General features: G+C 47.7%; 1 protein-coding gene across 1 annotated transcript in view; it reads right to left on the bottom strand.

Moving 5' to 3' along the window:
* The window catches only part of TET3 (tet methylcytosine dioxygenase 3), a 64,255-nt gene that overhangs the window by 9,736 nt on the left and 32,513 nt on the right, over positions 1 to 22,006 (bottom strand). The window contains exons 3-7 of the mRNA XM_023187959.2: positions 17,507 to 17,600; positions 10,375 to 10,583; positions 8,386 to 8,536; positions 5,460 to 5,549; positions 4,790 to 4,927 (exon numbers count right to left, since the gene is read on the bottom strand). Coding sequence (XP_023043727.2) covers positions 4,790 to 4,927; positions 5,460 to 5,549; positions 8,386 to 8,536; positions 10,375 to 10,583; positions 17,507 to 17,600 — 682 coding nt within the window. The remainder of the gene's footprint in view (positions 1 to 4,789; positions 4,928 to 5,459; positions 5,550 to 8,385; positions 8,537 to 10,374; positions 10,584 to 17,506; positions 17,601 to 22,006) is intronic.

Genomic DNA, 22,006 nt, shown 5'->3' with positions numbered 1-22,006 from the left:
ATCACTTTAAATACCACGGTCATCTAATTGTGGACATACACAAGTACACAATTACTTTGTGGTGATTAAAGGGGATACTATGCCTATGGTCATATAATAGCTTCATTTTTTTCTTAACATAGCATAAATATGTTCCTATGCATTAGATATTCTCCCCCAATATGATTAAAGAGTTGTATGATATTATTCTACTGTATCAATGTGTTAATCTCATTATCAAATATTTCAACTTGTTTCTGATTTTTTATACCATAAACAATACCTTTTGAAATACCCTTTTAGCTAAATTTTGTAAGATTCTTAATTACTTAGAATGAATGTTAAGTAGAACTGCCACATATTGCCAGACTACCCTCAAAAACGATTCGGTTTTTCACTCATACCAGCAGAATGTGTTTCAACTTTCCTATATTTTTTCCACTAATTTCTTTAAAAACTTTTTGCTCACTGTTAAAATCGATCTCATTGTTGGTGTACATTTCTCACAAGATTTGCCTTTTTATTCAAGTTTACTCTCTACTCTTGTGTTGACTGTATTTTCTTATTTTCTACATTCTTGATGCTCTGGCGTTTGAGGTCTTGATCCCAGAGAGGCTGCCCCTCCCAGGGCTACTTAACTCCCAGAGATAGCAAATGGCTGCCTGCAAGTGTGCCTTTGATATGTGAACCAGCAAATCCAGAGCTCACCCCCCAGCCATCTCCTTTATCAAACTTACACACCAAGCCAGTATTTCCCTGGCCTTACAGAGAGAGGGCCATGAGGAACCACTCTATAGCTCAGAGCCTGCAAAGTATTCAAACTGTCCAATCCTAAACTTCCCCAGTGTAGCTACCCTGCATCACCCATTCTTTCCTGCAAAATCCCACTAAAGACTCTGGGCCATGCTCCCACCCTTCCTCTTCTGTCTCCTGACTGGCCCGGTGCTCCCCCGAGTGGCCCCGGAGCATGACCTGCCTCCTGTTTCTAGGATCTGAGTATAAACTTCTTTCCTGAAAATTATTCAGGTTCGCATGTCTTATCATATCTGATTAAAATAAATCCTTGGCCCATTTTAACACAATTCTCTCACTGTCTTCCTTCTTTTGCGAGTTTATAACTTTTGCCCACTACTATATATGACTAGTCATTTTTTAAATCATGAAGTCATCTTTGTACATTAAGGTTATCATTTCTTTATCACTTGTTGCAAATATTGTAGCAGTTGGAGCTCTGTGAATTATTAGCCACTGTTAGTGTTTAGATGACCACCCAGACATCTGAATGTATGTATGTGTGTATGTGTGCATGTATGGCTATATAAAACTACAAATGGGATCACATTCATATACATGCTATTCTGTGATCTGCTTTTCTTTTTCTTCTTATTCTTTTTTCTTTTTGAGATAAGGTCTTACTCTATCGCCCAGGCTGCAGTGCAGTGGTTTGATCACGGCTCACTGCAGTCTCAACCTCCTGGGCTCAAGTGATCCTCCCATCTCAGCCTCCCCAGTAGCTGGGACTACAGGCATGCACAACCACGCCCAGCAAAGTTTTGGTATTTTTTGTAGAGAAGAGGTTTTGCTATATTCCTCAGGCTGGTCTCAAACTCCTGGGCTCAAGTGAGCCTCCCACCTCAGCCTCCCAAAGTGCTGGCATTACAGGTGTGAGCCACCGTGCCCAGTCTGACCTGCTTTTCTTTCTTTCTTTTTTTTTTTTTTTTTTGAGACAGAGTTTTGCTCTTGTTGCACAGGCTGGAGTGCAATGGCGCGATTTCAGCTCACTGCAACATCTGCCTCCCGGGTTCAAGTGATTCTCCTGTCTCAGCCCCTCGAGTAGCTGGGATTACAGGAGCCTGCCACCATGCCCAGCTAATTTTTTTGTATTTTTAGTAGAGATGGGGTTTCACTATGTTGACCAGTCTGGTCACAAACTTCTGACCTCAGGTGATCCACCCACCTCGGCCTCCCAAAGTGCTGGGATTACAGGTGTGAGCCACTGGACCCGGCCTGACCTGCTTATCTTAACTCAAGGATAACTCAAGGTACCCAGTTTGTATTGGCCTTGCAATTGTTATTATGGTATTTTATTACACTGAACAGAAACCTTATGTTTTTATGGCACTAACTTTATTAACCCTGTAACTTAGAGGCATTCTAAGTGAGTTTGGTGTCATGCCCTACCCAGCTTGTATCTTCCCAGACTAACTAGTGTGGGTCTTCGACTTCCTCTGCTCTGACCAGCCTCCTGTGTACTTTCTGGGTTGGATTGGCCAGACCTGCTTCCTACCAGTTTGTCAGAATAATGCTATAAACGACAGACCAAAGGAAAAATCCAAAGGATGAGATGTGGCAGAAGCTGTATTTCCTACAAGAGATAATTTAAAAATATCGAAAGGTATGGGTAGCCTGATTAAAAAAGTAAGTAAAGTACACAAATAGGATAGTCACAAAGATGAAATTCAAATGTGTAAGAAGAAATAGGAAAAGAATGTTCAACCTCTCTAGTAATAAAATAAACACAAATTAAAATAAGATCGTATGTTTCCCACTCAGGCAGCAGACAAGGATGAAAGAGTGACAAAATCCAGTGTTGCCAGGTAAGCAGGAGAATTAGTGCCCCAAGCCTGCAAAAGTAAACATCAATGCAATCTCAAGGAGGTTACTATGCCACTGCACAAATATGTGAGAAGAATGGCCTCTCCCTGCGGTTTACTGAAGGGAAATGTCTGAAAGCACTTACTGTCCATTGATAGGGGACTGGTTAAATAAATGACGGCAGAGCCATACATACAGCCTCAGAAAATGAAGTCCATTGACACAGAAAGCTTAAGAAAAGCAGGTCACAGAACAGCATGTATATATAATGTGACCCAGTTTGGGTAAAATTGCATAAAGTCATACATGCACACATACACATTAGGGTGTCTGAATGGATGGTCATCAAACTGCTAACTGGTTATCTCTGAGATTTCAGGCAACCTTTTTAACATTATTTAAATTAAAAAAAGAATTGTTTAGGAAAAAACAATACTTTTCATTTTGGAAGAAAATACTCCTTTTCTCCACCCCAAACTCTAGAAGCTCTGGGATCCAGATCACCTCATGGTGCTCTTGCTCTCGCCCACTTTCCAGGGCCCCCCAGCTCCTTGGCCTCTCTAACACTGTAGGCATGCCCTTTCTGTGTGTATTTCACCTAGAAATCCTCACAACAGCATGCCAGCAGGAGCTGTCCCTTCTTGCTTCTCAGTCTTGGTTGCAGGGATAGAAAGCAAGTGGAGAAATGAAATCCCAAGGTGGGTCCATCCATCCCCAGGGGGAATGAGCTACACCCGGAATCTGGGAGCCCTCTTTCCAGGGGAATGTGCTGGTGCCTTTGCCTCATCCTCAGCCCCTGGAAGCCCTGTCTGCCCAGAACCTGACTAAAAGGCAGAGCAGACAGCCAGCATCATCCCATCAAGGAAGCCCCTACCCAAGCCCAAACCTCCTCTCTTCTCCATGTGCACTCACTCCCCTGGTGATGGCGTCAGCCTCACAGCTCTAACTATAAACCATGTGCTCTCCAGACCATCCTTGCCCCCTGCCTACTCCACATCTCCACCTGCACATCTAGCAGGCATCTTGAAACAGGACTCTTGTTTTCTTACTCCTAAATTCAGCCTTCCCCTGTTACTCTACATCTCGGTCCATGTTACCAACACTCATCCAGATGCTCAAACAAAAAGCCTTGGAGTGCTCCTCAAGTCCTGCTCACGTAACAATCCAGCCCATCTGCAAATCCTCTTGGCAGTCCCTTCCGCATCATCCAAAATCTGTCCCATTAGCACCTTCCCCGACTGCTGCCCAAGCTGTGTACCCTCCGGCCTGGATGGTGGCCCCAGCCTCCTCCTTTGCCTCCTTCCTCTTATTTCCTCCTGTTCACCTCATTCTGCCCCCACCATCACACACCTCATTCTCTAACTGCAGCAGCAGGAGTGTATCTAACTTTACAATGCAATCTTACTGCTGCCCAGCTGAGAAGCCCTCAACAGCTTCCATCACAACCCCACAACCCTGCCCTGGCCCTCAAGGTTCCCTGTGAGCTGTTCCCTGCTGGCCTCTCCAATCCCACTCTCCCCGCCCCTTGCAGTAAGTTACTCCCTTCCCGTTGTTCCCTGAACATACACCCAGTCTGCTCCCCGCTCGGAGCCTGCACGCATGCTGATCCCTCTGCCTGGAGCACTCTATCCCCAGGAAGTGGCTCCCTCACTCTCTTGCACCGTTCACATCTCAATTCAAATGTCCCCTCCTCTCATCTAAGATAGCATCTCCTGTTGCTTTATCCCTTACCCTACTTCATTTTTCCCTCTTGGCCTTCATTCTACATCACATTCCCACACATACTTGGGCAAGAACTTTGTCCGTTTCATCCCGCAGCATGTAGGGCAGTGCCTGGGCACAGCTGGTACTCAATACACATTTGTCCAAAGAATGAATCGAGGGTTTGTTTGCATTTAAATCCAAGTGTCCGCAGAGACCGGGGCCCACGCTCTAGATAACTGGGCACTCCAGGTGCCTGAGGGGCTACATCCTGCAGCATCCCCCTAAGACACAGACACAAAGCTAGCCTTGTCTGTTCAAGGGTTTTCTGGTGATGGTTTTCTCTGGGAGGTGGGCAAGGGCAGGCCATCTTGTAGGGAACCTTCCGGAGTTCTAAGGGTCCTGTCTCCAGGTCCCTCCCTACCCTCAGCCCACCTTTCTGAACAGACCACGGTGGGCTCCCTCCCACAGTTGCCCCACAGGTGGCGCTATGACAGGGCACAGGTTTCCTTACCACGGTACACCCATTGTAGAGGTTATGCTGGTCCTTGTGGGCGTGGGCACAGAAGTCCATGCAGGCCGTGACTCCTGCGAAGGGCCGTCCTTCCTTCAGCCCCAGACGGCAGTCAATCGCTATTTCCTCATTGGTCACCTATGTAGATGGCCAAGGAGAGGTGCTCACATGACCTGAGGTGAGTGGCCCTAATTCTGCACCTGGGGAGGCCGGGTCTTGGAAGGAGGGATGTTAAGGATGATAGTCACCTTGCCCTTTGACTGCAGGAGGGAGGTTTTCTGGCTGAGAGGCCCCAGCTATAAAAAAGTTACTTTCAGGCTCCTGTAGGAATTACTTCCTTCTTTGTTATCCCAAGTCCCCTTGCCTTGTCTAGGAGATACAGGGGTGACAGGGGAAAGAAACTCGGGCCTCACCAGTGGATACCAGACCAGAGGAGGTGGATGGGTTACCAGGGGAAGGGGGAAGACCAGAAGAGGGACAGTGTGGGATGCAGGTAGCCTGGTATAAAAAAGGGGTTTTTACCAAAGAACTACATCATATTGCTTTATTTCTGGACTGGGCTCTTCCCATAAGAGAGCAAAAGAGCCCACTCTCCTACTTCCCAACTTCAGAGCCTGAGCAGAGATGTGGACGGTGACATGTGGGCAACAAAAGGCCCAGGGCCCATTACCTGGTTCTGATAGGCCTGAGGGGCCAGTCGCTTGTACAGGGGAGCGACTTCGGTGGCCAGGTCCTGGAAACTCTTCCGGAGCACTTCTTCCTGCAGAGAGATGAGCAGTCACACATCCAGGGCAGCCCCGCCTGGCAGACCCTGCACCCTGGAAGTGGGCTGGCATTCCTGAAGCATCGTGGGCGAGGCTGGGAGGGAGGTGTCATCCGGTGTCTTTCCGGTCTTTCCTTCAGGAAGGTGTGGTGCTGTGACCACTTCACAGCTGGGGATACTGAGGCTCCCAGGAAAAGCTGTGGAAGCCATGGCCTGAAGGTCTAGTCATCCTGATGGCTAAACTACTGCTCCTTCAGGATCCCGCCCAGTTCAGCCCAGAACACATCAAACAGTTTCTTACTTTCGAGTGCTGAACACCCTAAGTCAGAGGTGAAGCATAGTGGGAATGAAAAAGCCAAGGGCAACAACTGTGGATACTTCCTCCCAGGCTACAGACAGGAAGAGAGAGGCAGGCAGGATCCATGCTAGAAGGTCCATAGCTAGTGCAGGCCAGCCCAGCCCAGAGTCCGTCAGGAGCCAGGGATACAGACTTCAAAGCTCCAGCTGCTAGACTCGTACTATATAGTGTTATTCACAAACCACATGTAGCTACAGAAATACAGATGAATTCTAATTTTTTTTTCTTCGAGACAGAACCTTACTGTGTCACCCAGGCTGGAGTGCAGTGGCACGATCTTGGCTCACTGCAACCTCCATCTCCTGGGTTCAAGCAATTCTCCTGCCTTAGCCTCCCGAGTAGCTGGGATTACAGGTGCCTACAACAATACCGGCTAATTTCTTTTATATTTTTAGTAGAGACGGGGTTTTGCCACATTGGCCAGGCTGGTCTCAAACTCCTGACCTCAGATGATCTACTCGCCTTGGCCTCCGAAAGTGCTAGGATTACAGGTGTGAGCCACCATGCCCGGCCTGAATTCTAATAAAAATTAAAGAAATTCAGTCCCTCAGTTACACTAGTCCCATTTTAAATACTCAGCAGCTACACGTGGCTCCTGTATGTACAGCAGAGAATGTTTCCACCATCACAGAAAGTACTGCGGGACAGCACTGCTCTACGTGAAGCCGCAGCCCCTGGTGACATGTGGCAGAGAGTTCCAGGTATCCACAGCCTCTGTCTGGCCCTCCGAAAACAAGCAGGGCTTGAAGGGCTCCTAGGACACCATGAGCACAGGCACAAAGGGTTTATGAAGAAGTAAAAAGGAAAAGAGGAAAGAGAAAAAGAACCAAGCACACAGAATGAGAAATGGAAGGTGGAGACCCACAGCTCAGCTGTACATCCAGTGGGGTGGCCAGGGCTGCCAGCCACTCTTGATCAGGCCAGCCTGGGCCACTGAGGCTGGGCTACCTCCCTGCCTGCTGTCCAGATGCTGCCACCAGCACAGCAGGCGGTGAGGCTAGTGAGCTCTAGGGACACACAGGCCTGGGTTTCAATCCTGCCTTCACCATGAACTAGCCACATGGCCTTGAGGAAGCTATCTGCCTCATCTGTAAAGTAAGGGGTAACAGTGCCTACATCACTGGGGTGGGGGGGGATCATGAATTCATCTGAGAAACCTGTGAGGGGCTTAGCACATCGTAAGAGCACAGGAAGTGGCGGTTGGTAGAATAGGGAAAGAATTTGAGAGAAATTAAGCCAATATCTTTCCATTCCTGGTAGTTCTTAGGTCCTGGTGGCCTCAGGGCTCCATTCATTGAAGCAACCACATCTGCTGCTTGTGGGGGAGGGTGAATCTTATCATAAATAAAAATCTAATAACAAATTAGACTATCTGAAGGTCTATTAGACTATTTTGAAGTCTAAAAGCCAGGTCTGGGGTAAATAAAGAGTCCCGAATTTGAAAATGTTTCTTTTTTCTTATAAGGACCCAAGCTTGGCAGCCAGAGCACAGAAGGTGACATGGGCTTTGGTGTACAGAGGGTGACCCTGCGCCATGGGAAGTGGGAAGTCCTTCTGGTACTAGGAGCTTGGAGAGATTTGGAAGGTTGCGACTTGAGTCCAGATATTTGGATATTTGTCTGTATTCTAGCAAAGGAAGCCAGCACTCCACCCGCTCAGGAGCCCAGGCAGGAGGGAGGTGAAATGGCAGACAGCCTGGACAGGCTTGTGCCTGCCTTGCATTTGGAGCTGAGTGGAGACCATCGCTCGGGAGGGCCTTTGCCATGCAGGCATCAGAGGACAAACAACAGTGGGGAGGCGGCCTGAGTAGATGCTCCGGCTCCCACAGCCTGAAGGTGCCTTCCCCTGTTGTCTTGGGGCTGGGGGAGGCCCTGCAGGGCAGGGGTCTGGGTAAAGAGCCTGCAGAGAGGAGGTGCTGTGCCTAGCGGTCGTACTGTGTGGACACTAGTCCACAGCCCAGGGACCAGGCCAGGCCCCCAGCATGGAGACTGCAAGGGCCCGGACAACTGCCCAGAGACGTCTGTCTAGCAGCCAGGCAGGGTGGGAGATGCCTGGGGAAGTACAGCAAAGACCCAGAGGGTGACCCACATGCCGGAGATGACCTTTCCCGCTAAACCTCACACCCAGAAAGGTGTCCTGGGAAGATGGGGGGGAGAAATGACTTCTGAGAGGGCCAAATTCTGACAAGGAATTTGAATATGTATCTTCGATATCTGGAATATTTACCTAAAAGAGATGGTTTAAATTGGAAGAGCCTGGGGGCACCCATAACTGCTAAGTCTAATTCTTCACACTTGGTGCCCTCCACATACCCCTTATTTCACAGCAAGGTAAGGTGAGCTTTTAAAAAAACGAAAACAAGTTCCACTTCCTGCGCATCTGAGTCATGGCGTGCCAGTCCTACCTCCCGTTGGACTATGAAGGGCGCCAGGTGAGAAAGGGTGGGAGGCAGGGTACCCGCCCAGCTCTGCTCACCTCTTTGGGATTGTCCCCTGCGAGGCGGAACTTGCGAGGTGTCTTGCTCCGAGCATATTTGCAGCCGTTGAAGTACATGCTCCAGGAACAACCAAAGGAGAAGGAGGCACCACAGGTGTTGGGGTCTTTGCCTTGGCAAGCGCAGGTCCGGCTGCAACACACAGCACAGGTCAGGGATACAGATGCAATATCGCTTCGTTCTGGAGTATTCCTCCTCCCTCAAGAGGTGGCCCTGCTGAGCCCTGGCACCCACCAGCCTCCCAGTGACTGAGACCCATCCTTCCCTGCCCCCAACCCCTTTCTCAAGTTTCCTTGAGTAGAAAGCCAGATCTAAGCACCACTGAGAGCCTGTAGGTTTAACACTGAGTCTGTTGCTGGGAGCAGCACATGGATTTACTAAAGTAAGGGGGAAGAATCTGGGAAAAACCTATTAAGGTTTATACTTTCCCTTAACTCTAATATCTTAACCAGCTCCAACACAGACCACATGAACAGGGAGATGATATGAGCCCCAGGGTTTGAACGTGCCTATTTCCTATAGTCCAGATGCTAAGAGGCCTTTCAACAAAGTACACTGAGATGAAAATTAATGTTTAATACAATCTGGAAACAATTCAAGTGCCCCGAATTGGGGAATGGATAAGCAAACTGTGATAGATCCACACAGTGGATTACGACTCAGTGATAAAAAGGGACGAGCTACTGACACACACATCAACACAGATGAACACTGAAAACACTATGTTCAATGGAAGAAGCCAGACTCAGAAAGCTACACCCTGTATGATCCCATTTATGTGACATTCTCACAGAGGCAAACCTACAGGAACAGGAAACAAGACTGGTGGCTGCCCAGGGCTAGGGGAGCACTTGCTTATAAAGGGCACAGGGCACTTGGGAAGATGGAACTGTTCTACATCTTTTTTTTTTTTTTTTTTGAGACAGAATCCTGTTCTGTTGCTCCGGCTGGAGTGCAATGGCACAATCTTGGCTCACTGCAACCTCCGCCTCCTGGGTGAAAGTGATTCTCATGCCTCAGCCCCCTGAGTAGCTGGGATTACAGGTATGTGTCACCATGCCTGGCTAATTTTTGTATTTTTAGTAAAGACGGGGTTTCGCCACGATGGCCAGGTTGGTCTCGAATTCCTGGCCTCAGGCGATCTACTCGCTTTGGCCTCCCAAAGTGCTGGGACTACAGGCATGAGCCACCATGCCCGGCCCTGTTGTATATCTTGATTGTGGTAGTGGTAGCTATGTGACTGTAAACATTTGTCAAAACTATATACCCAAGAGGATGAATCTTATTGTAAATAAATATATCTTCATTTTTAAAAATGGGAAAAACTCTAATAAGGGCAGGGTTTTTTTGTTTTTGTTTTTGTTTTTGAGACAAGAGTCCCACTCTTGCCCAGGCTGGAGGGCAGTGGTGCAATCTTGGCTCGCTGCAACCTCTGTCCCCCGAGTTCAAGCGATTCTTCTGTCTCAGCCTCCTGAGTAGCTGGGACTACAGGCGTGTGCCACCACGCCCGACTAATTTTTTAATTTTTAGTAGAGATGGGGTTTCACCATACTGGCCAGGCTGGTCTCAAACTCCTGACCTTGTGATCCACCCACCTCGGCCTCCCAAAGTGCTGGGATTATAGGCATGGGTCACCACCCCTGGCCAAGGGCAGGTTTTGTAAATATCTTCGATACCTTCTATTTGTGGGGCACATGTACTTCACACTCGCTAACATCATTAGTGCCAGTATATCGACCTGGGGTTTAACAGTGAAGTCAAATTAGCAGACCCTCCGGAGCCAGGGCTAGAACCCAGCTCAAGCAAGATCTGTGGATATGCCTTCCTCAACCACAGTCCTAACTGTGCAAGACAAACAGTGCCGCAGAGAGGGCCCCTAGGAGCCTTCCCCCGGGTTGCCCGCAGTCTCCTGTATTTGCTGCCCAGGACCCTATAGGTGGGCCCTGGCCCTGCAACCCCCTGCTACGTACTCATCGTTGAGGCCGCATCTCCGGCTGGTGGGGTTCCCATACTTCCGGAGGGTGTCAGTGAGCTCCTGGTAGAGGGTGTCTCCGAGGCTACGGGGAATGCCCTCCCAGGCCAGGATGAGGATGACGATCACAGCGTTCTGGCAGTGGTGGCCTGCCCGGTGCCGCACCAGGCAGAGCAGCTTCTCCTCCAGCGTGTGCCTGCGGATCACCTGCAGGGACGCAGGTTGTGAGGGGCAGGAGCCAGGTACCTGTGCGCCTCTGCATGGTGCCACCCCTCCCTCTGTCACACAGACCCAGGGCGCAGGTCTTAAGGGCAGGGTTCTAGGGACATCATGCCCTGATGACAGCAATCTCACAAGCTAAGAGACCATTATTAGGGAACAAACAGGGAACATTACTAGGGAACAAATGTTTTGTTAGGGAACAAAAACATAAAAGTTATTTATTTAGAGTGACGTAAAAGATAATTACCACAAAATCTAAGGTGCTGATGACTTACATAGGCTTAGGAGTAAAAATACACAGATAAAAACTGTAAGCCAAAATACAGTCAGATTTTTATGTTATCCTAAAACATTTGCAGAGAAAATGCTGCATACCTGTGTGTTTTTAGTTAACATGCAAGGGGCTTGGCACTGTGGAAAACAGTCTGGCAATGCCTCCAAAAGCTAAACATAGGATCGCCATATGATCCAGCAATTCCATGCCTAGGAATACACTCAAGGGACCAAGAGCAGGACTCAGGCAGATCCCTGAATACCCACGTTTACTGCAGCACTATTCACAACAGTCAAAAGATGGAAGCACCCCCAGCGTCCATCAGTTGATGAACAGGTAAGTATGACATGGTATAGACAGACAACCAAGTATTACTCAGCCTTAAAGAGAAACAAAATTCTGATCCATGTTACAACATGGATGAACCCCAAAAACATGCTAAATGAAATAAGCCAGACACAAAAAGACACATAGTGTATGATTCCACTGATATGAGGCACCCAGAACAGTTCCATTCAGAGAGACAGAAAGTAGATTAGAGTTTACCAGGGCCTGGGAGAAGGGAAAATGGGGAACTATTGTTAACGGGTGCAGAGTTTCAGTATGGGATGTTGAAAAAGTTCTGGAAATAGACTATGCTGATGGTTGTACAACAACGTGAATGTACTTAATGCCACCAACCTGTACACTGAAAAATGGTTAACATGTTAGATTTTATTTCTACACACACACTGTTTTTTTTTTTTTAAAGAGTCAGGGTCTTACTCTGTTGCCCAGGCTGGAGTGCAGTGGCATGATCATAGCTCACTGCAGCTTTGAACTCCTGGGCTTAAGCGATCCTCCCACTTCAGCCTTGTTGAGTACCTAGGATACAGACACATGCCACCATGCCCAGCTAACTTTGTAAAAATTTTTAAGAGACAGGGGGTCTCACTATGTTGCCCAGGCTGGTCTTGAACTGCTGGGGCTCATGTGATCCTCCTGCCTCAGCCTTCCAAAGTGCCAGGATTACAGACATAAGCCACTGCACCCAGCCTGTTTATACACTGTTACCACAATTTAAAAATGTACTACACCAAAAACCATTGAATTGTATGCTTCAAATGTGCGAACTGTATGGTATGAGCATTATATCTCAATAAAGCTACCTTTTTTATTTTTTAAGCGAGAGCCCTGGGCATCTACTGCTCTGCTGCTCAGGATCCAGGTCTGAGGTCTGGGTTCTCATTCACTCCCAAACACTGTCCTGGTTTATAAAAAGATGTCAGGGCCAAGAGGCCTGGGAGCTGGGAAAGGAGATGGCTGAAAATTGCCAAAGAATGCCAGATAATTCTGTGGCCAGAGAAGATGCGGGGGCCTGTGGGCAGGGGAAGGATGAGGGTAGACTGGGAAGGGCTCCAAGTGTCAGGCTCAGCGGCAAGGCCTTGAGGCAGGGGCTCCAAGCAGGACAGTGAGCAGGAGTCTTACATAAAGAGTTTCATGCTTTAGAAAGGGGGCGGGGCAGAAAATCGGGAGAAGGGCAAGATGGGGAGACCAGCTGGAACACCACTGACATAATGCAAGCAAAATGAATAAAGTCCTAACTATGGCAGGGGGTAAGGAAACAGGAGAAAGAATGGATTCCTGAGGCTGAGGGACAAGGAAACACCCCGAGTGACTCCCACACCTTGTAGCTCAGGAGGCTGTGTGGGCATGGGTGTGGTTTACTGGCGAGTTAACTGGGAGCACCCTGAGGTTGAGGTACTTTAGAGCAGGAGTCTCTGACCCCCGGGGTGCGGACCTGTACTGACTGGGTCTGTGGCCTGTTACTAACTGGACTGCACAGCAGGAGGTGAGCAGCAGGCGAGCATGCATTACTTGAGCTCCACCTCCTGTCAGAGCAGCAGCAGCATTAGATTCTCATGGGAGCACGAACCCTGCTGCGAACTGCGAATGTGAGAGACCTAGGTTGTGCACTCCTTATGAGAATCTAATGCCTGAATGGTCTTCCACGAAACCAGTCCCTGGTGCCAAAAAGGATGGGGACCACTGCCTTAGAGCACCTGAGTGGTCTCTAAGGATACCTCCCGCCGAGTGGGTCTGGAGGTCAGGAGATGCTGGGTTGCAGACAGACCTGGTCACGAGTGGGTCTGTGCTGGGAGACCCTGAAAGGGGTAGCCAGGTAGGTAATACAAATGAGGAAGGTGGGCCGGATGCAAGACTAGTGGGTGGTGTGGACGGCGGCAAAGTGAAAAGCATCTGCCCATGAACAGGGAGAAACCAGGCCTTACTGCCATCAACTACCACGCGGGGGAATTCCAGCCCAGTGAGGCTAATTCTTCCAATTTTGCAAGAAAAAAATGGAAATCCAGATTTTACATAAAATCCCTCTCCAAAAACGTGAGTGCTCCATTTTTTTTTTAAACTGTGGTAAAATATACAATTTATCATTGTATCATTTCAAAGTACACAGTTTAGTGGCATTAGGTACATTCATATTGCTGTGCAACCATCACAACCACCCATCTCTAAAATTTTTTCATCTTGCAAAACAAACTCTGCTCATTAAGGAACTCTCCATTCTCCTCTCCTGACACCACTGTTCTACTTTCTGCCTCTGTTTCTCTTTTTCCTTTCTTTTCTTTTTTTGAGACTGAGTCTCGCTCTGTGGCCCAGGCTGGAGTGCAGTGGTGCCATCTCAGCTCACTGAAATCTCTGCCTCCTGGGCTCAAGCGATTCTCCCCACTGTCTCCAGAGTAGCTGGGACTACAGGCACGCACCACCATGCCTGGCTAATTTTTTGTATTTTTAGTAGAGATAGGGTCTCACCATGCTGGCCAGGTTGGTCTTGAACTCCTGACCTCAGGTGATCTGCCCACTTGGTCTCTCTAAGTGCTGGGATTACAGGCGTGAGCCATTGTGCCCAGCCTACTTTCTGCCTCTGAATTTAACTGTTCTAGGTACCTCATGTAAGTGGAATCATACAGTATTTATCCTTTTATGACTTGCTTATTTCACTTAATGTAATGTCCTACCCATGCTGTAGCATGTGCCAGAATTTCCTTCAGACTCTGAAAGGATACTCTGCATGCTGAACAAAACACATCTCTGGCCATGAATTCCTGCTCTGAGGCCCAGGAATAATGGTGCTTCCCCACTAAAGCATTAATTATATCATTCTTTTGAAATGTGTATTTTGGATATCAGTAACACCTGAACACAGTATTAAATCAGATACTGTGTAGAACTCCCTGTGTGATTGCCTGGATTCCTGCAGATTAGGCTGAGTACATCACAGGCATTGATACACACTTGTGGACAGTGATAAGACCGTGGTCTCTGTGACTAGGGTTTGCGAGGCACTAAGGTCAACTTCTGCTCCTGGCCAGGAGGAACATAGCCAATCACACTCATGGGGGAGGCATTCAGAGCACACAAGTCACCCAACCAGTCATGGCTGTGACTTAGGCCATGCTATTCTGGCTTCCCAAATGGCAAACACGCAATGTCATTGGACACAAGCAGACAGCTATCTGTGGCCCATCCTCGCAGGCCCGTGGGTCCACTAAAAAAACTAAGAAAACAGTGCAGAGGAGTTCCCCACCCACACCCCTATGAAGGAGCCTGGCAGGGTAACACACACAAAAATGTCCAAGTCAAAGGCTGACAGAGGCACGAAAACATCCATAACTGAGTAGAGCAACAGAGACGGCTCCAACTCAGCCACAGACTCCTCAACAGCTCATCCAGCTTCTGGGCAGAATTCCCTGAGCACCAGACCAAGAGTAACACAACCCCCAGCAGAACCCCAACCCTGTCTTCCCACAGCTCCCACCACGGTGCTTGGTTCTAACATCTGTGGCTTCCTAGGTCTGTTTCACTGTGTCCCTAATGAGCCTACAAACACCTGCCTTCTGACCTCTGTGACCTTTACACACTGGTACAGGCAGCATCTCTGGAGTTCTTTCCCAGAGCCCATCTTGCTGTACCAGGTGTTACCTTTGGCATGCCTCTGTTGTTCTGAGCCTTCAGAGTGCAACCAGGGCACCCCTAGAATCTTCCACATTTTGTACAGGCCACCTTAAAATCACAGATGACCAGAGGGCTCTCTGGGCTGACCCACTGCTTCCTAGGTCATCCTATCAACACACATTTGCTGGGTACCCATGATGTGCCTTCACTGTGGCCCCAAATCCTGGCCAGTCAAGTGTAGAACATATGAGGCCCACTGCTTTAAGCTGAAGGTATGGTTAGGGGCTAGGGAGAGGCTGAAACAGGCACAAATCCTGGTTGGAAAACAAAAGCCAGGCTCTAGACACGGGACCAGGCAGGGTGGGGACATGCACAGGAGGCACTGGATGCCTGCACTCACCCGTGGCCACAGAACTGGCTCTGGGCTCCTGACACTACACTGCCACCAAGAATAATCCGTCCTTCTAAGGATCTGTGGGTCACTTTCCCCACAGGGCAGGAAGAAGGAGCACCCAACCCCTCTCCAACTTCCAAAGGAGGTGGAACTCTCTAAACCAAGCCCTCTTACCAAAAGATAGGGTATTTGGCAGCTCTGTAGCCAAAAGAAAACCCCAGAACTCCACCACACTAAAGGAGATGGCTAGGAAAAAAAAAAAAAAAAAAAGCCCTCAGCACTGCCATTTTCTTGCCACTACAATAGTTCTGTGATTGACCACCCATTTGCTCCTCCCATAAAAAAATGGTATTTCCTCTCCTTTTCTCTTCATTCATCAGACATGGGAAGTCCCACCCTCTGCAAACACTGTCAGCACCTTCTATACTCACCCACCAGGGCTCAGTGACACCCACGAGCTATTCCCTACTTGAATGTAACCTCCAGTTCACTGCGTCCCATGCGCCCTGCTCTGGGCATCCGCCCACAGATCCCAGAGCAATGGCATACTGAGGACCAAGTTCCTGCCCCTCCATCCTCCTGCCTTCCTCTCCTAGCCCCAGGAACTGGCCCTGCTCTCTAGGCAAACATGCTCTTCCCAGCCCTCAGCGGGGCCACAAGAGCCCTGGGCAGGGCTTATTGCTTTACCACTGTATCCGGGGTCTAGAAATGCATCTTCTTTAATGCCACCCACAGGACCAGCTATTCTTTAAGGGGCCAACTTTCTTGAAGCTGGAAAAGTCTCCAACTCTACCTATGCTCCAAGATCTTCATTTTTATGTCCAAGACTTTGGAATTCCTCAATGACTGCATGAATTAGCAGGAGAAAGTGTCAGCTATCACTCTAGGGCTGATGTCTTTTTTCTGATGGGTTCTCTGGGGAGGTTACACCCCACCATGATGAGCCACATCAGACTTCTCACTGCAATGACCACCTCTCACGACGGTGGGGGCAGCCTGCTTCTTCACACTTATGAATACATGAAGTGATTCCAGATTCTTTGGTTGTACATAATTCTGCAATGCTGACTAAAAATTGCTAAAAATAGTAAACTTGGTAGTTCAAGTTCAGACGCCTTTTATTTTCACCAAACACAAAGACACAAAGGCACAGAGTGTATACCAGGTAAAAACAGGCACATATGTCTTATGTATGTTGTAGCATATGTCAGAATTTCCTACAACATGCACAGATGGACACACACTGACAGGGGTTATCTTACCCCCCTCCCTCACAGCCAGCCATGGGTCTGTCCACCCGGCCCCTCTGCCTTTGCCCACACAATTCTCCTCACTGGGAATGCTTCCTCCCTCCCCTCAGCCTGACTAACAATGGGCCAGTATTTATGGCCCCTGGCACGCCCACCTCGGGAAACCTAGCCTGAGCATTCCTCCTCCTCTGAACCACAGCATCAAGTCTGCTTCTCAATGACCCCAGTCTCCATGACTTTATTTCATGTGTCTCTAGAGCACAAACAGGCTGAACACAGGGACCGAGCCCTCGTCTTCCACCCATACCCACTGCCCGGCATAGCACCAGGCTGAGCTTGCAGGCACCCGAAGAACCCGGCTGCTCCTCCTCAGCACTTGTTCTGCAGAGGCAGATGCTCTGCTATTTAAAGATCTCCCCGTGGACTGGGAGGGCAAGGTCAGAAGGACTCTGTTTGGTGACTTAGGGTCTGAGTCACTGATGTTCTCCCTGTGGAGATATCTAGGCTGCCTGGTACGAAACTGCTTAGAAGCAGGGCAGAGGCAAGACTGGCCCACAGTGCTGCCCGGAGCCCTGGCCTCTTCCCTCAGGTTGGATCTCAGCATGCCAGCCTTCAGGCTTGTCTCTGGCTTCCAAGCAGCAGACAAAAGCACTGGCAGCTCCAGGGCATATGGAAGGGGATGAGGAGTGTGACAGTTCACAGTGGGGTCCACCATCGGGTCATGACAGCATCTCCAGCTTCCTCTTTCCTACCCCTCCGACCCTGAGCCACAGGGACAGGGTGAGCCGAGTGTGAAGACTAACACCGTTCCAAGGCCGGCCCAAGACCCGGGGACTGGCATTTAAACAAGATGAGGACAAACGGCTGAGGCTGGGGGAAATGACCCTAACCCTGAGCCAGATTCCAGCTCTAAGGCTCCCCTGGACAGCCAACATGTTGTCTCCTACACACCTACCTGGCCCCCGCTCCTGCCTGCTCAGCTACACGCAGCAAGGGGAACCAGGCACAGCCGTGGCTCGTGAGTGGGCTCGACACTCACCCACTTTGCAATGGGGCAGCCGCGGGAGCTCTTTCCCTCCTTCCCCGTGTAGATGACCTTCTCGATCCGGATGGCTTTCCCCTTCTCTCCATACCTGAAGAGGGAGACAGAAGCCACCATTAGCACAGCAGAACCCCAAAGGAGAACAGCTTTTGGTTGGAAGGCAGCCTCAGTGTGCTTTTGTTTGAGTTTCTGGTTGCTGTTGGGGCAACAGAAAAGAAAGAGAAAGGTTTAAATGTTATTTGGTACCTAAAGGCTCTGCAGACACAGTGGCCACTTCCAGGCTTCCAGGTTCACCTGGCCCTTCTCTGCTCCTGCCCATCAGGGCCCTCTGATCCAGGGCAGGAGAGTCGAGCAGAGTGTCCCTGATTGTTACCTCCTAACTCCAGAAGGGAACTGAAACCAAAGGCTAAACACGGGCATTTATATCCAGCCGTTAGCTGAGTCACCCTGAGAGTTAGCTATTTGTAAATATAACAAATAAAATAAATGGGGGAACTCTTATTATTCTCTTTGAATAATCCCCAGCTAACATTTGACCATGATGATGACAAACAGCTGAGGCTGGGGAGAAGTGGCTCTACTAAGCCCAAACACCAGCTCTGAGGTTCTCTTGGACAGTAAACACATCTGGTTCCTGTACATGCCACCTGCCCTGACCCCCATACACACTCAGGGCATCAGAACCCCAGCTCTCCAGGACCGTCTAACCAACCACACTATATTCAGAGATTGTGGAACTGCGGCCCCTGGAGTTGAACTGACTTATCCAAGGTCACACAACTACAAAGAGGCAGCAGTGGTCTAAGCACAGCCCTGGACGTCAGACAGACTGGGTGTGAGTGCCAGCCCTGCCATTTTCTTGCTATATAACTGTGGCCAAATTACTAAACTTCTCTAAGCCTCAGTTTTCTCATCTGTAAAATGGAAATTAAAACGGTCCCCACCTCCTGGGCTTGGTAAAGATCAAACAGTAGTCCACAGGGAGTATATCATTTAAAGTACTTTGAAGTTCCTGGCATGAGGGAAGAGTCCAATAAACAGTAATTATTTTTAATAATGTAAAAAATCTTACAGAATCTTATTTTTAACAGTTTTTTAGTTTCAGGTGCAATGTCATATCACCTGTAGATAATGCAGATAATGGTCATTTGCCACCTACTCCTTTCTATTCTTTATATCTCTAGCCTGACTCTTGTCTCTCTGAGACGGCCAGGTGCTTGCTTTTTTTTGAGACGGAGTCTCAGTCTGTCACCCAGGCTAGAATGCAGTGGTGCAATCTCAGCTCATTGCAACCTCTGCCTCCCAGGTTCAAGCAATTATCTGCCTCAGTCTCCCGAGTAGCTGGGATTACAGGCGCCCGCCACCATGTCCAGGTAATTTTTGTATTTTTAGTAGAGACGGGGTTTCACCATGTTGGCCAGGCTGGTCTTGAACTCCTGACCTCATGATCCACCCGCCTTGGCCTCCCAAAGTGCTGGGATTGCAGGTGTGAGCCACACATGCCAGGCCTGGCCAGGTTTCTGAAGGGCTTGCAGGCATCTCTGCTTACTTCCCGACTTTAACTGAAAATGTTTCCAACAATTCATCACTGAGCATGAAACTGGCTAACTTTGGGAAAGAGACAGATATGAAGGGTGCTACTAAGAGTCTCCTGTCCTAAGGATTTTAAGAATTATTTTTATAAAATGTATTTTTTTTTTGAGACGGAGTCTGGCTCTGTCGCCCAGGGAGTAGAGGTGCAGTAGTGCAACCTCGGCTCACTGCAAGCTCCGCCTCCCAGGTTTACGCCATTCTCCTGCCTCAGCCTCCTGAGTAGTTGGGACTACAGGCGCCCGCCACCACACCAGGCTAGTTTTTTTTTTTGTATTTTTTAATAGAGACGGGGTTTCATCGTGTTAGCCAGGATGGTCTCGATCTCCTGACCTCGTGATCCACCCGTCTTGGCCTCCCAAAGTGCTAGGATTACAGGCTTGAGCCACCGTGCCCGGCCTATAAAATGTATTTTTAACATATAAGGAGACAGATGATTAAATGTTTTTTATTCGATCAATTAACAGCATACTATTTTAACAGCTTGTCTGAATCTAACTATCCTTGTATTTTTGTAATAAATTCAATTTGATCACGGCCTGTTATTTTAATATACTATTTCATAGAGCATTAACGTTATCATAGCTTCTACAGTTCAGAATACACATATTCTTTATCTTATCCACTCCACTTCTAGGAATCTCCACCCCAGAAATAACTGTACAAATGCACCAAGCTTTAGGAACAAGATAATTCACTGTCTCATCAACAACAGAAAAATGAAACAACTTATATGTCTACCATGAGACTGGTTAAATACATTATAATAAATCTCACAAAAAAAAACCCCATCAATTTTCATGCAATGAAAAACCATGTGTCATCAAAAATGATTAGGTAGAATTGTATGTACTGACATGGAAAGAAATTAAGTGGGGGAAAAAGCAAGCTACAGACAGTGGGTATATTATAATGGACTACATTTGGTTTAAAACTTCTCTATATACATATTTAATACATTTATATCTGTATATATACAAATATCTTTGTAAATGCTTAGAAAATATTGAAAAATAACATCAAACTTTAGAGCTTCACTTATTCTTTAGACTTTTAAAGCCTTTGTTTCATTTTTGTAATTGAAAAAGAGAACACCGTTTATAATGTTTTTAAATTAACTAATTAATGTTTTCAAACAAGCTTTTGTCAGCCCATAAAGATTTTTTTTAAATGCTGATCTAAGGTTCCTCTGAGTTCCATGTTCTCTATTTCACTCAAGATCTTAGCAAAAGGATGAAAAGTGTTTCTGATCATTACAACATTAAAATTCTAAGGCTCTGTTAGTCTCTTATAGAAAGTGTTTGGAGACAGGACTCAGGAGTTTATATAGTGTGGTCTGGATGAAGAGTTAAAGAACACATAATGCTGCTTTTGTCTGGTTCCTGGACAACTTTCATTTCAACAAGCATTTATCAGGAAGCCACCCATAAGGGCAGGGCCTGGGGCCCTGGTGTGTCCTGGAGATCTCTGTCGGGAGAACAGCCTGAGGTGCCCACACTCCTCTCACCCAGACGGAAGCACTATCGCGTTCCTCGCAGGAGGGTGAGCTGAGGACACTGCCACCGCTTTCCAACCAGGTCCTTCCCCACCATCCCGCCCCGTGAGAAATGTGTCCTACAGTGACCCTCACATTAGACAAATAAAAGGGCCAAGCACTGTCTGATCAGCTAGACTAAAAAACAACAACAACAACAAACAAAACAGAACTGTCTCTTTGTGTTTAAAGACAGCCAATCAACTCTCACTTTAGCTCTTCTTAAGTGCCTCACTTTTTGGCCTATCATGAAGAGGCCCTTCTAGTATTCAGATTAACTATCAGACCCTCGACTAAGTCTGCATAGATAGCCTGAAATCTTATTCTAAAGGATAACTAATCATCCAAGCCAATCATCTTATTCTAAAGGATAACTGGCTCTCCAAGGGTGGTCCCAGAACCAGCAGCATCAGCATCCCCTAGAAATTTGGTAGGAATGGAACACAGATTCTCAGGTCCCATCCCAGACCTGCTGGGTCAGAAACTCAGGTGGGGCCCTGTCATCTGTGTTTTAACAAACCCTCTAGAGACTCTGAGGCCCACTGAAATCTGACAACCACTGCTCTGAGGCTTTGCCTGTTCAGAATTGTCTCTATCACACAGTAACAAGACCAGTTTCCCCAAATCTCAGAGAACCTACTAGCACAGTGTTGGTTCTTTGTTTCTAGAACAAGCTTTTAATGAACTCCTAGGCTGCAGAGAATCTCCTTCCCAGACAGAACACACAAGGCTCTGTGCTGTGCACCAATCTCAGATACAGGTTTGACAACTGACTCCAATTATCTATGAAGATAAGGAGCTGGGTACCCACAAGGTATGAAGCTCATAAATAAGTTGGGAAATTTTAGGATCTGCTTTCAACCTTCCCCTCCTTTCTCCAAATCTTTACTGGAAAAGCTAACAGAACCAGGTTTTCCTGATTTCAGTTTATTTCCCCTCCCTGCCTTCAGCCAACTCCTGACAGCAGAGCAGTCCCGAAGAGAAAGGGTTGAGGAACAGTCTAGGAAAAGAGATGGCCTAGACCTGCCATTCACAAACTATACCCACCATTCACAAACTAGATCCCTACCCAGGGGATTTGCATCAATCACTCACTACTCCCCTTGTTCCAGAAAGGATCTTATGAAGATATCTACAAGATAAAACTAACAAGTGATGAAATCAGAGTAAAGGGCAAAAAAAAAAAAAAAAGGTATGCTGGTATACAAAATACAAACAGTGGGATTTTGTGTGTATTTCTGAGAGATAAGCCTGGAATATCTTGTTATATGAGAAATCCGAAAAAGGCTTGTTAGGGTCATGTCAAAAACAAAATAAAACAAACAAACAAAAAAACCCAGAGGAATGAACCTGAATAGGTTCTATAGGCCAAA

Source organism: Piliocolobus tephrosceles, chromosome 15 (assembly GCF_002776525.5).
Source record: "Piliocolobus tephrosceles isolate RC106 chromosome 15, ASM277652v3, whole genome shotgun sequence".
In the NCBI taxonomy this organism is placed as follows: Eukaryota; Metazoa; Chordata; class Mammalia; order Primates; family Cercopithecidae; genus Piliocolobus; species Piliocolobus tephrosceles.
This window is presented reverse-complemented; position numbering and strand designations above follow the sequence as displayed.